General features: G+C 37.0%; 1 protein-coding gene across 1 annotated transcript in view; it reads left to right on the forward strand.

Annotated features, from left to right (window-relative positions):
• The window catches only part of adamts16 (ADAM metallopeptidase with thrombospondin type 1 motif, 16), a 66,436-nt gene that overhangs the window by 25,838 nt on the left and 26,204 nt on the right, over positions 1-14,394 (forward strand). Inside the window, exons 6-11 of the mRNA XM_023964549.2 lie at positions 1,317-1,400; positions 1,865-2,024; positions 3,944-4,049; positions 6,181-6,318; positions 11,200-11,353; positions 14,017-14,112. Coding sequence (XP_023820317.1) covers positions 1,317-1,400; positions 1,865-2,024; positions 3,944-4,049; positions 6,181-6,318; positions 11,200-11,353; positions 14,017-14,112 — 738 coding nt within the window. The remainder of the gene's footprint in view (positions 1-1,316; positions 1,401-1,864; positions 2,025-3,943; positions 4,050-6,180; positions 6,319-11,199; positions 11,354-14,016; positions 14,113-14,394) is intronic.

Consider the following 14,394-nt stretch of genomic DNA (forward strand, 5'->3'; position numbering starts at 1 on the left):
CACCACGAGGAACATCGGGAAAGAATGAGACTCAGAAAAAAGCTGTTTGTGTCAGTGGCATTTGGATGTGAGCATGAGAGACAGGCATTTAGCAGACGTAGACAAAATTATGGGAGTCCAGTTTCAAAGCCCAAACTGTTCAGACTTATCAGGCATTAGAAAAAGAAGCTAAATTAGAAACAGCAGTTGTGGTTGTGAGAACTCAGTGACACTAGCAGGTAGACTTTTTTTGTTCTTTTCAAGGATTTAAAAACAAAAAAGTTGTGTTGTTGGTGTTTTGATCGTGTTTTCTAGCTTTTTTCTCATGAGGAAAAAACTACCGTATATAAATAAAATTAAACTTAAACTGGTATTTCTGAGTATTTCTTTATTCAAATCGTTGTGAATCAGGAGCAAAGAAAAAAAAATGCAGTTGGAAAAGCATTTCCCAAAAGGTGTGATGTATTACCAACTACTGAAGACCTCAAGCTCCCTGCTCCGGTTCATTGTGTATAGACTACTAGATCCATGTACGTCTTTGTTTTCCTCGTCTGAGCTGGCATCTGGCTCAAAACTGTATAGCTGGATAGCTCCAATATTGTTTGCCATTTTTGTTGGACTGGAAATGTTAATGGCTGCTATCAAGCGGGAGAGAGTATATACAGATGGTTGACGGGAAGTTTTTTCTTTTTGGCCTAACCATAATTAACAGACCACTGTGAACACTTTAAAAATTGACAAATACATGATCAGATTAGGACATTAGGTGTTTAACCCTTGTGTTATCTTTAGATGACAAAGGTGGATAAAGGTGGAAAGATTTCATGTAATCCCTGGACACCAGTGAAGAACACAAACCATTGAAGAAAAAAGGTTCAGAGCACTGTCTAGTGGGTCTAGATGACCCAACTCTCAATGTTAATGTGCCTAGGAAAAAAAGAAAGGTCTTTTATAAGCCTTATTTTGAAATTAATGTAATTATGCACCATATTTAAGTTAACACATAAGATTTTTTTTATTTCCAATGCCTTCATTTGTGAAAAATTACATCCTCAAATGATTCTAAAAAATCTTTTTTGTTCATTTTATGTTTTTAAAAAAACCTTTCACCAAAAAAAATCTGTTTCAACAACATATTTAGAAGCAACTTTAATTTCACAAATGCTGTGTATATGATTATAATGTAATGACCTTTGTTAAGTAAAACTCTTTTAATGCTTTTTGTGGTAACGAACAACACATACTGTTATATCATTCAATTCAGACATAAAAAAAAAAGATTTTGATAACATATTGTCTACATATCATAAAACAATATTTTTATTTTTTCTTTGTAGGTCTCCAGTCTTTTTAAAGACGGCACAATAGGAGGAAATATCAACATAGTTATTGTGGGCCTCATTCTTCTGGATGAAGAGCAAGTGAGTATCAGAACCAGAAAAAAACCTTTGCAATATATATATATATATATATATATATATATATATATATATATATATATATATATCTATATATAGATATAGATATAGATATAGATATAGATATAGATATAGATATATGAGCCAGAATGAGCCCGGTGGCTTTTTTTCATCTCTAGGCTCTAAAAGCCTACAACAACAAAAATTACAATTATAAGAAAATCACTTAAAATACTCAATGTTATTAATGAAAATGCATACACTACATATATTCTATTACGAACTCCTCCACCCACTTTATTGATCTTTTGATCCCTAGCTGTTTTCAAAATGTCATGCGTCTCAAACTCTTGGAATAATTTCCATAATTTTGCAGTAAACATAGGCGTAATTTCCTCTTCCATTAAGACAGTACCTCTTTGTATTTGGTTTCTTTGTGCATGCTATTTTTTTTCTTTCCATCACAGGATGGCTTGATGATCAACCATCATGCAGATCACACATTGAACAGCTTTTGTCAGTGGCAGTCAACTCTGGGAGGTAGAGAGGGCCGACACCACGACCACGCCATTCTCCTCACAGGACTTGACATCTGCTCCTGGAAGAATGAACCTTGTGATACTCTTGGTACAGTTTACATTCATTTTCACCCTTCCGGGACCATACCACTCAGTGAAAACAAAGCTTAAATCCTTCTAGAAAATATAAGTTTGGCTTCGGTGAGACAGTTTCTGCAGACTGAAGTCACTCTAAAAAACACTGAAAATGGGTTCTATTTAAAAATAAAATGAGAGCTGGATTTTGTATCATCTGAAAAATTAAGAGTCAGAAAAAATATAATCTATGTCACTTTTGCCTGCAATGTACAGTAAATGCAGCCCATGAATGTTTATTTGCATTTAGTGAATTAAGCGTTTACAGCTATATGTAGAACTTATCAAACTCATTCGTAGAAGTTCCTTTAAAGTTCATAAATAAACTTACAAAGCATGTGTGCAAAAACAACTATATTAGCTCACAAACATAAGTGAAAACATCTAAGTAGGGCTGGGTTTCACCAATAATTTGCAGAAGTGATTCAATTCAATTTACAAGAGATTGAATTGATTCGATTTGCGATTTTTCTGATTCTTTTGATCCACTGGATTTGATTCAATTCAATTTTGAATTTACATGGATTACACATTTACACATATTTGTATAGAAATACATTAATAATCTATATATGTTTTAAATATATTCATATTAATCTGATACAGTTTACATACTGAAAAGTGTATTATTGTGTTACATGGTTTGTCAAACGGAGAAGCTCCAACAAAAATGTGCAGATCATTATCATTGTGAAGGCAATAAATTGGCTCATATTGCCAAAATAAATGTCGTGCTTCTCCTGGAGGTCGTTTCAGTTTGGCAACTAGGTGGAGCTCGCGCTGTGGTATCACACTTTATTTCAGAAGATTTGAGCATAAACCTTTAGACCACAAATGGTTACTTAAAGAAAAAAAGGTTTAGAAAATTCTTGCCTGTGAGTATCTAAAACTGTTCATTTAGTCAACAACGTATGTTTAGGTTGACCACAAATTAGCATTAGCCGTCCTATGGGAAATTCCATTATATGTTAGCATCAAGCTAGTGAACTTTGTGTTTACTATTATGCGTTAGGTCATCGGAAAAGGAAAGGCATAAAAAAATATATCTGTACTTTTATGGACAAATTTTCGATTTATGATGCTTGGATCGATTAATCTATTCAGTCAACACAGCCCTACATCAGAGTGTGTCCTATTGTGTAGAAATTACTTCTCAAAGTTGAAAGTTGTACTTGCCATCACTGCAACTATAGCATTTTGTAATATAGCGCATTTATTTGTCTTAACATTACATTGCTCTATGGTTAAACTTGCTTGTAATTTATGACGATACTCCTTACTGAAACCAAAATGAACTTATCTCATGGTCAGTCTGTCTATATTTATTAATATTCTTGCTTACATGCGTTTTTTTGTTTGGGAACATCACACTTGGGATTTTGCACTGAGTTGCAAAGGACTTTAAATCACAAACCGCACTAAGTCTAAAGTCTCCATGATACTCTGATGCAAAAATGTGAATGATGTGAGATACATATCCATTTATTTTATTCACAGTCAGGGGTTCACGTCTGTTAGCAGCTAATTGTGGAAAGGCAGACAGAAAGAGGAAAACATTGAGGAAGAAGATGAAACACAGCAGTAGAGTTTAGCAGAAAATGACAGGAATGAGACAAATGAGATTTTTTTTTCCTCTTTAATTGAAGTTAAGGACATCAGGGGGTTTCTGGAATGTTCCCACAGAGTCCAATATCTCAACATGTAGAGGGACTTAAACTGTCTGTGCCTTCTGATATTGAGTACATGCATTGCACAGACAGCTTTTCTATTTGACAGCAAAGCCTGTAGAGTTTGGCTTTTCAGCTACCCAGAGACAGTTGTAATGAACAGAGTGAAGAGTTTTAATACTTTTTATTTACTGAAAGACTTAAAAAAACGTTTTTTTTTCTGTAGGTTTTGCCCCTATTAGTGGAATGTGCAGCAAGTACCGGAGCTGTACTATTAATGAAGACACAGGTTTGGGTCTGGCCTTCACTATTGCCCATGAATCAGGACACAAGTAAGAGCTTTAACTTAACTTTTACCTTATTACAGTATATTTCATTAGAGCCAACTAAGTACAAAAAATGTTAGCGATATGCATATTGCACAGCTTGACATTGGTATAACAATGATTGCGATTTATTGTCAGTCCTAATGTTAGTCTTTAATCATTTCCTTTGCTTTAATTGTTGTCGTCAATCGAGATCATGTTTCTGGGTTGAGTGATAGTGTGTTAGTGATTTGGACTTCAGGGCCACCGTACTACCCCCCTCTTTGTCTGCACCTATACCTTCAGCTCAAGCTTTAGGGGCTTGCTTGACACAACTGTATCCCTGGGTTGTGATAGAGTCATCTGTATGGAAGCATTAGTGTAGCAAAACCAATAGTAAAAGTCAAAACCAGAAATGCTTTTTCATTTTAAAAATGACGCTGCATTTGTTGACTCAAAATTAAAATGAAAAATCAATCCTTCAAAAATGCTTTTTCCTTTTCTACTTAAAAAATGCTTATTTTGTTACATAATTAAGGCGAAAATGCAAGGAGGGAATTGCATTTGTGTTTTCACATCCACCCTGCAAAAGGTGCTGCATAACTCAATCCCACTCAGCATTTCCAGGGGGGAGGCGGGGCTATGACGTCAGTGCTATCTCCGTGTGTCCGGCTGTAAGAGACACAGACACTAGGAGCAGTGCGGCCAGGCTTGTCGCTTTGTGTTAGCGGCACGAGAGAGGGCTTTGTGATGGTTGTGCATTCCTGATGATTGTACACAGCTTCTCAGGACTCCTAGCTTTGTCTTCAGACCGGCAGCCGCCTCTGCCTAGCGCGCTCGCGTAGCCCCGCGACCCAAAACTCCGGATCGCAGAAGGCGGAAGTGCTGCTACGCAGACCCGACAAACTGTAAACCATCATATGAATTTGTGTTTCCAGTGGTGTCCAGACAAAATAAAAGCTGATGTTATTACCACATATTAACATCCAAGATGCTCATTGCGCCATTTTGGAGTTCCTCCATGGCTAATGTTTTTTGCACATATTAGCCTAATGCTAACCCGTCTTTCGGGTCCTTGCAACCAAGAAAAAAGCACTGGCCGCACGGATTTAAACAATTATGAGCGAGAAGGCCCTTAATAATAATCATAATAAAAGCACATTTAGAAGATAGTCTCCTGCAGCTTCCCGCTGACTTTACTGTTTAAGGACAGTTGGAGCCCCATCAACAGCTCTAGCAGGTTTTGCCATGCTAAAACTTTTGGCATTTGTTGGTTTGACCAACACGCACTGACGTCATCGCCCCGCCTCCCCCCTGGAAATGCTGAGTGGGATTGAGTTATACGACAACTTTTGCAGGGTGGATGTGAAAACGCAAATGCAATCCCTATTTGCATTTTCGCTTTAAGTACGTAACAGAAAAAGCGGTTTTTAGTAGAAAACGAAAAAGCATTTTGAAGGATTGATTTTTCTTTTTAATTTTGAGTCAACAAATGCAGCTTCATTTTGACAATGAAAAAGCATTTCTATTAATCCATTTTATTTGTCAAATTAGACATTTCTAAATGACTTTTGCTACACATTTACCAGAGAACTTTTTGAAAATGAAATGTCAAATACCATTTTCTATGTCATTTTAATTAAGTGACAGAATAAGCTGCGTTGAAGAAGAAAAAGAAAAAGCATTTTGGCTGATTGATTTTTCTTTTTAATTTTGAGTCATGAAATGCAGTTTCATTTTGAAAATGAAAAAGCATTTCTGGTTTTGACTTTTATTTTTAGTTGTGCTACACAAATGCTTCCATACATCTCCTGTCTTGCTGTAGCATATTTAAACTCTTTTGCTAGACTTAGTAGGGAAAGCTCAGGCAAAGTCACACTGCTTATGCATCATGGTAACCCAGACCACTTTTTAATAGAAAATATTCATCATTTTTTCTAAATGTTCTACTTTTGTCTTAAGAATAAAAAAACAACAACATAATTTCAAAGCAGGCAAAGAAGATCCAAAAATAAATAAATAGTTTTACAACTGAGGAAAACTTTCTTTAGAATATTCGAAACATTCCACCGTTAAGTCGCTGATCAGAGAAAATATTGTAATTTGGTTGCAGTTTTGCTGAGTCAAATATATTTTTGCGGTCCTCTTTGTTTTTCAGCTTTGGAATGGTACATGATGGTGAAGGAAATGTTTGCAAAAAGTCTGAGGGTAACATCATGTCTCCCACACTGGCCGGTCACAATGGGATCTTCTCTTGGTCTCCATGCAGTCGCCAGTATCTCAGCCGCTTCCTCAAGTGAGTGGTCCTGGTTTTTCAATCTGCTGTGCTTGTGATGTGGTAAACAAACCATTCTAGTTGATTTAAGATGCTCCTGTTAATAATGACATTTATGGATAGTTATTTTTTAGGTTTTCAGAACTAAAGAGTAACATCATGTTACCAGATGTTTCTTAAAAAATGATGTCTTTGTTATGCCAGCATGTACTCATGCAACAAATCAAATACAAGGCATTGTCTGTAAATATATAGATTAATTATATCAACTTTTTTTTAATAAAAAAGATAAAAATAATTTACTATTTGTTTAATGATTGCTAAATACTCACATTAATCCAGAAAATAAAACGAAAAAATCTTAGTACTTTATGAATGTATTTAACAAAATAGAAATATTTGGTTCCAAGTTTTTAGGTACAGATATGTGTACATTGAATATCTAATTGTTCATGTTGCCAAGTTAAAACTAAAAGGTTCAAATAAAACCTGGAATAAGGGAATTTCCACATTGTAAGGTCTAGCCTCCCCCTACACACACACACACCCCAACTCCACCGCTCCTCTCCCTACACCACGTGTCAAACTCAAGGCCCGCAGGGCAAATGTGGCCCGCCATGTCATTTTATGTGGCCCGCGAGAGCATAAAAGTATTTAAGTTAAGTTCTTAGAATAAAAAATAAAAATTGGTGTGTATTTATTCATATCTAGGGGGAATCAGACTTGAAATATCGGATTGGGCAACTATACATTAGGACACTGTCAATGTAACCTAACCTCACAGAATCACATTTAAAAGGATTTATGCTAGAGTAACAAGCAAACATATGTTTTCTATGCAACTGTAATTGTCACTTTAAAAAGTCATAATAAATTAATAAAGAGTTATTTAACATTGAGGAGTAGTTACGATTATTTTCCATTACATTTATTTAAATGTATAAGTCATATCTGGCCCTTTGAGGACAGCCACTATGCTGATGTGGCCCTCCGTGAAAATGAGTTTGACACCCCTGCCCTACACCATCATTTTAATTTTTCCTGATTATAAAGTTAGTCAATAAACATCCAAAAGGGTTTTGCCAGTTTGGTTAAAATATGTGATTTGTCTTGGTGTCAAATTGCGTCTTCTTTTCCCCCAAGCTTCCAGTGTTTTATTTTTTTTTTCTGAGAAACTGTTGTTTACTATTTCTGAGTTTGTATTAAATTTGGGAACAGTAGGTGAGGGCTTAGTTAAAATTATTATCAATTATTTTTAAATATGAAGATCAGATAAATATGACATCAGATGAAAAAGAAAAAAAAGAACCCTTTAAAATACATGATACAAATGTAATAAGCATATAAACACTCACCGTAAGTAACAAACAAGTGGATGGATGGATGGATGGATGGATGGATGGATGGATGGATGGATGGATGGATGGATGGATGGATGGATGGATGGATGGATGGATGGATGGATGGGTGGATGGATGGATGGGTGGATGGCATAAAAGGCTAATCTATCAGTCTGCACAATTTTATATCCTATGTTGCATTCTGTGTGACGTTGCTTTTGACTGGTTTACAGACATGGGAAGAACCAGATGCTCTTATTTTCTCAATCCATAACATTCATGTTGGGGTAATTAAATATTCTAACTGAAAATCTGTGCATATGCTGTGGCCTTTTGTCCTCTACATGTCTAGATTCTGTATAGAAACAAACTCTACTTCCCTAAGCAAGAACTCAGTTTACAGTTTACAACCACAGGGTCCACATGGCTGGCAGTGTCTCTATGAGCCAGTGGTTGTGTTTGAAAATACATCCAGCTTTTGGTGTCTCTGAAACTAGATAGTCTAGACTCAATGCCTTCCACTAAATTTACCAGTGTGTTAACTGAACTGTCTGTGGAGACAGCCAGTTTATTTCCTCACTGGTAATCAGAGCTAGGATGACCTCAACCTTATTAGGCCTGTCAGAGGTATATTAAACTTACATCCACCACCAAGGCTACATGGAGGGATTCTCTGCACCACTCAGAGCCTGGGGTCTTTGGAGTCTCTTTTCTCAGCCAGGCTGAACAGTGATATGCTACTGTGTCTAATGTAATATGTTTTGTTTTTCTTTCTAACTTGTCCTGTCCAACAGCTAAGCAAACAGATGAGAGCTGAAAGCCTTTTGTGTTGGACATATTTTACTTTTACAACAGGGGTTATGAATCTTATGATACACCAGATGTATATTTAAATAAACCCCTCTTGTAATTTCAGCTAAACTTTATTCATGTTAATTATTTTTGTAAATATTTTTTGTTGGACCGGATGGAAAAGAAAAGGAGGAAGGAAGAGAGAGGGATGACAGATAAGGGGGTGGGGGTAGAGGGGTGTTATAGTAGCGAGGGTAAGATCATTAAGCGTCAGAAAGCAACAAGTTGCTGGAGCTTTATAATCACAACTGACAGGTTAAGATGCATGAAAAATCTAAAATGGGCGGGGCCTGTCCACACACACACTCAAACGTTACAAACACACCTGTTGGCTCCAAAAGTGTTCACACACAAACAAGTCTACATGGACATACTACCACTAACATTCACACACGCCTACTTTCAGACTAACTCATGTGAAACATTTCATTCAGTCACGCAAACTCTTTGTGCAAAGGTGAGATTGCACCTGTGCTCGAGTGAGTGTCTATGTTCTTCTGGGGTGGGTGATGGAATGTAAAAAGAGGGAGAGAACGCAGCCGCCCCCCCACCCAGGACCCCATTAATAATGTTGTTTGAAAGCGCCAAATTCAATGCAAGACTTGGAAAGACAACTGGACTTTATATTTATGAGCTATAAGAGCCAAAAATGTTCACACTTCATGGAGTTCATTAGTAAGTGAGCTGAGACCTTGGTTTACCAGAACCAGAGTTCATGTAAACCTTTACAGCCATCAAATCCAGCAGATAAGCTAAAAAAAAACAATTATAGTGAGAGATAAAATCTGCATTATAGAACGCCCCTTGCTACACACTTAATACACTTTTCTCAAACAGAAAATAACATTTTCACCTTTTTTTATATCTTGATTAATGTCCCAGTCCAATTATAGTTTTTTTTTTTCTATTGTAAAAGCATTCCCAGTTGTCTTTAAATTATAATTATGCAGTTTTTAAGAAAATGTAAAAAAGGCTGTGTCGTTTTTTAAGACCTACTTTCTGTAGAGCTTTAGGACTTCACTAGAAATTTGCCTCTGGGTTGTGGGCGGGACTGTTGGCACTAAAGTAGACCTATGTCAATATCCCAGCATGCCTTTGTTTACACTCTTTCCCGTTAGCTTATAGCTCCTCATAACCCCAAGCTAACATTAGCGTAGAAGAAGAAAAAAAGCAAGCCATATCGGAGCCATCGAGCCAGATGCCAGCTCAGACGAGGAACATGAAGTTGTTAATGGATTTATTTGTCTTCAAGTGGAGGATTTAGAATTGGAGCGGAGCAGGGTAACTTTGGCCCACCCATCAAGACAGTTAATGCATCACAAACCCGAGTTTTATCAAACCGTGGGTTTTCATCTGCTCCTGATCAACCACTATATAAATAAGGAAACACTCAGAAACGCAATTTTAATCTTAAATTAGTTCATGAATGTCTTCCATCACAAAAAAATGCTTAAAGAACATGTTAAAAACACGATTTTCATTGACGTGGGTCTTTAATAGAAATTGTCAATCTAGCGTTATAGAATGAAAACAAAAGATGTGATCGTGATCAAAGATTTATGAAGATTTGGCTAGCTGCACGTATGTCTACAGTAGACATGACACAGAGGAGATTTGACAACGCTCTACAGCCAATCAAGATGCAGAACACAGTGTGGTGTGAAAAAAGAATAAAAAAACATGCAAAAGTGCACTGTGAAAGTTGCGGTTACAACGAATCAATGAAAAACAATACTCCTTGATTGAAAGTTGCATTCACCAGCTGCTCACATGCTAAACATAAACCTGGCAATCTAAAACTGTTGAAACCTACAGGGCATGCTAAAGAAAAAGATCTTCTGAAAACTGTTCCCATCACCCCACTGATGACTCTGTGTATGTTGTGTTTATAGCTTGGACTGGGGGGAATTTCTCATGTGATTTCTGCTTTGAGCGAATTTTTCAAGCGATCAAAAAAATATGGTTTTACCATTTCATGTGTGAACCACTTAAAAAGCTGTCTGCGCTTACGTTTGCACGCTGGATTCATTCGTGCACCTGCAGATGTGTGCAATTAAACGATACATGTAATCTATTCTTCAGGATGTCTATTACGTATGACACACGATATCAGAATGTTGCACGTGCAGAGAGACCATTGTTCTCTGCAGACGCATTAGACTCATAAAGCAGTGGAATATCTTGTACGCAGACACGCATTCACCCTGTTAAAGCAATCAGAACCGCTTGCTAACACAATGAATTATTTGAACCTTTTTTTGCCATCTTCTGCATGGCGTTTCCCTGCCTGCAGTGTTTCTGTATAGAAATGCGTGATATAAGTTGACACTGGAAACCCCCTGCTAGGGTACGGAAATGAGCAACTTTTTATGTCTGTCATAATTGAGTGTCTGATGCATTAAGGACATTGCACTAAGGTTTGGAAATGTGTTGTGTTACTTGGGCAACATTTGTAGTTGCCCTACAGTTGGGGGCAATGGAGCATGAAGATGCTGCTGCTTGATTTTTTTTTTTTTTAAAACCAACTTCACATGACCGCACATGGAGAGTCATACCACCCATTATTTTTGACATTTGTTTATTAACTTTAATCTCATGTCCATTCCTTGTTTATAATCCGTTCTATTTTCTGTTTTTATCCCTTTCATCTGCCTTTTTTTCCCCTTTTTTTTTCTAACGGCCTCTTCATTCACTCCATCCAACCTTCAAGCACTGCCCAGGCTTTGTGTCTGTCAGATGAACCCAAAGCAGCAAAAGAGTATCGCTACCCTGAGAAGCTGCCTGGCGAGTTGTATGATGCAGATACACAGTGCAAATGGCAGTTTGGGGAGAAGGCCAAACTCTGCACTCTGGATTTTAAGAAGGTAATGGTTACTTTGCCTCCAGTGTGCAATTCTTTTGAGAAAAAAAAAAAAACGATTATACATTTGAAACCCCAACTTTTTTTCAGCACACACCCCTGTGATCCATACAAAATGACTGATGCATTGTTTCCTAGACAAAAGTCAAGAACTTGATACTTAGATGAGTTGATGCAATAAAAACTAGGTCAAAAGAAGGAAGAAAGACAAAAGAAAAAGGACCATGCACACACAGGCACACTATCATACATACGCAGGCATTTGTACACATATACACTCAAAGCAAACAGAGAAAGTTATTTTGTTCAAATGCTCAATGGGACAGATGACTAAATATACTCTGGAGCACTGCCAATGGGAATCTCTGCCTTCTGCTCTCCCATTGTTTCAACACAAGTTTCAGTTTGTTTTTGATGTGCAGCCAAATATTACGTGTAGAATGTACTTTCTACTTTCTTTTAGATTAAATTAATGTTAAATTTTGTTTTACAGAAGATAACTGTGATCCCTGTATTAAAACTCATGACCATCACACATAAGAGAATGCTTGTTTATAAAATTTTGCGTTCCTGGAAATAGCATTTCCTATGGCGTGCCACTGAAATGATGAACATTGGGAGCTGTCTGTCACATGTAACAAAGATAAAAAACCTGAAGCTACATTCACATCAAGAATGTATATATTTTCTACAGTTTACTAGCCCATGTCCAACACCTGCAGTTAGAAGAGGCTTGGTGTGAAATCTCGTGAATCTTGTTTCAGGATTTTTCCTTTACAGCTCTGTTCTGATATATGAAGTACTTGGTGTCATAGAATTCCAGGCAGGCGCAAACTGCAGCTATTAATTTCTCATCCATATTGATGTTTACAACCAGCTGGCACCTCTGTGACTCAAAAAGGTCGCCACCCGTACGTCACTGCCAAATCTGAGTCCCTGATTGCTCAAAGTTCAACTGTTCCTGCTCGCGACCAATGAACGCCCAATTTGTACTTAGAGCCGAAAAACGGACCTAAAAACTTGCATAGAGACGCATGAACTCGAGAGTTCTGAGCACGGAGGCCCGAAAGGAGGGTTTAGGTAGGTTTCATTGAAAGTTGCCGCGACCAGTGTAGCTTGAGCCTGTGAATTTATCAGCAAAGGTAACTTGGTGAAGTGTTTAGTTAATGCTCAATCAAACATCCACTTTCAATGAAAAGTTCATGTGAATCCCTGTATACAAGCTTTTGTGGGCTTCTGTGTTCAAAATTGTCATGATTACGTCTAGCTACGCACATTTTTAAGACCACTTTGGAGCTCTATGTACAAAATGTGCGTTCATTGATTGTGGATTGAAAATGAAGATGATGACGTCACTTTTCATTCATGGAAGTGCCAACCGTTTGAAAATTGGTCCGGAGGAGAAATTAATGATTGCGTTTTTGTCCTAATGGAAATATATGACACCAAGTCTTTCATATATCACAGTAGAAGTGTGAAAGAAAAAGCCTGGAGCAAAATTCTGGAGATTCCACTTCCACATTTCACACCAAACCTCTTCCAACTGCAGACACATGCGTTAGTATTGGGTAGCTACAGTCCAGTATGAACACCATATTCCAAACACACATTCAAAAATGCTAAAAGTGTGTTACATACCTGGTGTGAACATAGCATTATAGTTATATTATATTATTATATATATTAAATTGTAGTAGAGAAAATTACATTGAAAAGAGAAATGCAAGATGTGCAGTAGATTACTATATTTCTCAACACGGTAATGCAAAACTAGTCTTAGGATTTTACAAAGGCACAGCTCCTGGAAACCAAATTTAAAGACGCTTCACTAAATTGCATGTAAGCTCACACTGTCTCATAAAATAGCAGAGTGTCCTGTGATATATGTGATTTAATCTGCACCCTAGAGACAGCCCAAACATCCATTTATTAATTCCAGTATGTCATGTGCTTTAGCACTTGATCACTAGAAGGTACATTGAATCTAAAAAAAAAAAAAAATCCAAAGAATTTGTTTCTCACCAGGAACTAGTTTTTAAAACTTTAGGTTTGTCTCAGTTGTGCAGTTTATTGTGTTATGATAAAACATTTTATGAAACAAGAAAGGAAAAACAATAAGCTGTTAAATGAAAGAGAAGTTACCCACAAATATAGAAAACATGTTTTCATGTGCTTTGAGTTTTTTCTTTCTGTCAAACTTAGCCTTTAATTTCCATTTGTCTTGTTCTAACCATTTTAGTGTGAACTGCCCTTGGTTCTTTTGTTGCTGCCAAAGGCAAAACAGCCAGACAAGAGGGTCTTAAGATGAATACCATGGTGGTTCTTGGCAGGAATTGGCTAAAACTAAAGTTATTGTCTGCGTCTGCTCTTGTCAAAGTCAGATTGAGTCATTTAGACAACAGTAATGAGAAAATGTTGCAAAGTGTCCAAGTTTGTCAGGATATGTAAAAAGGAGAAAACCCCTGAAGTTTTCCTATTGAAATCTTTTAGACAATGTAGAAAATCACGACTGTTTCCAAAACACCGTTCTTAGTCAGGCGTGAATCAGCTATTATCTTTACTTTCTCCAGATTCATTTAGCATCTTTTAATGTCTCTCAAGAGACCAAATTGCAGTGACGCTAATTATCGTTCCTTCAGCTGTAAGCTTTGTTTGTTGTTATTCCAGGATATCTGCAAAGCCCTGTGGTGCCACCGTGTTGGGAGGAAGTGTGAGACCAAATTCATGCCAGCAGCTGAAGGCTCAGCCTGTGGCCCTGAGATGGTAACTATAACTTGCTTTTCTGTGTGTTTGTATGAGGAGAATTTTGGTGATACCCCGTGACTAAAAAGTGGCATCATATGAGTCCTATAAGAAGCATTTTGGGGATTTTTTGTTTTTTCATTGCCTTTGTGGCAGAACAAATGGTACCAATCCTGTTTTTTATTTGTTCCTCCTTTCCGGGGTTAAATGTTACCTTTTTAACAAAAGAATCCTTGTTAGCAATGGAGCTAAAACGACCTTGCCATTTAGAAACATTACTTAGTTTATCAAATCAAGACAATA

This window comes from Oryzias latipes, chromosome 16 (genome assembly GCF_053564925.1).
Source record: "Oryzias latipes strain Hd-rR chromosome 16, Olatipes_Hd-rR_3.1".
Classification (NCBI taxonomy): domain Eukaryota; kingdom Metazoa; phylum Chordata; class Actinopteri; order Beloniformes; family Adrianichthyidae; genus Oryzias; species Oryzias latipes.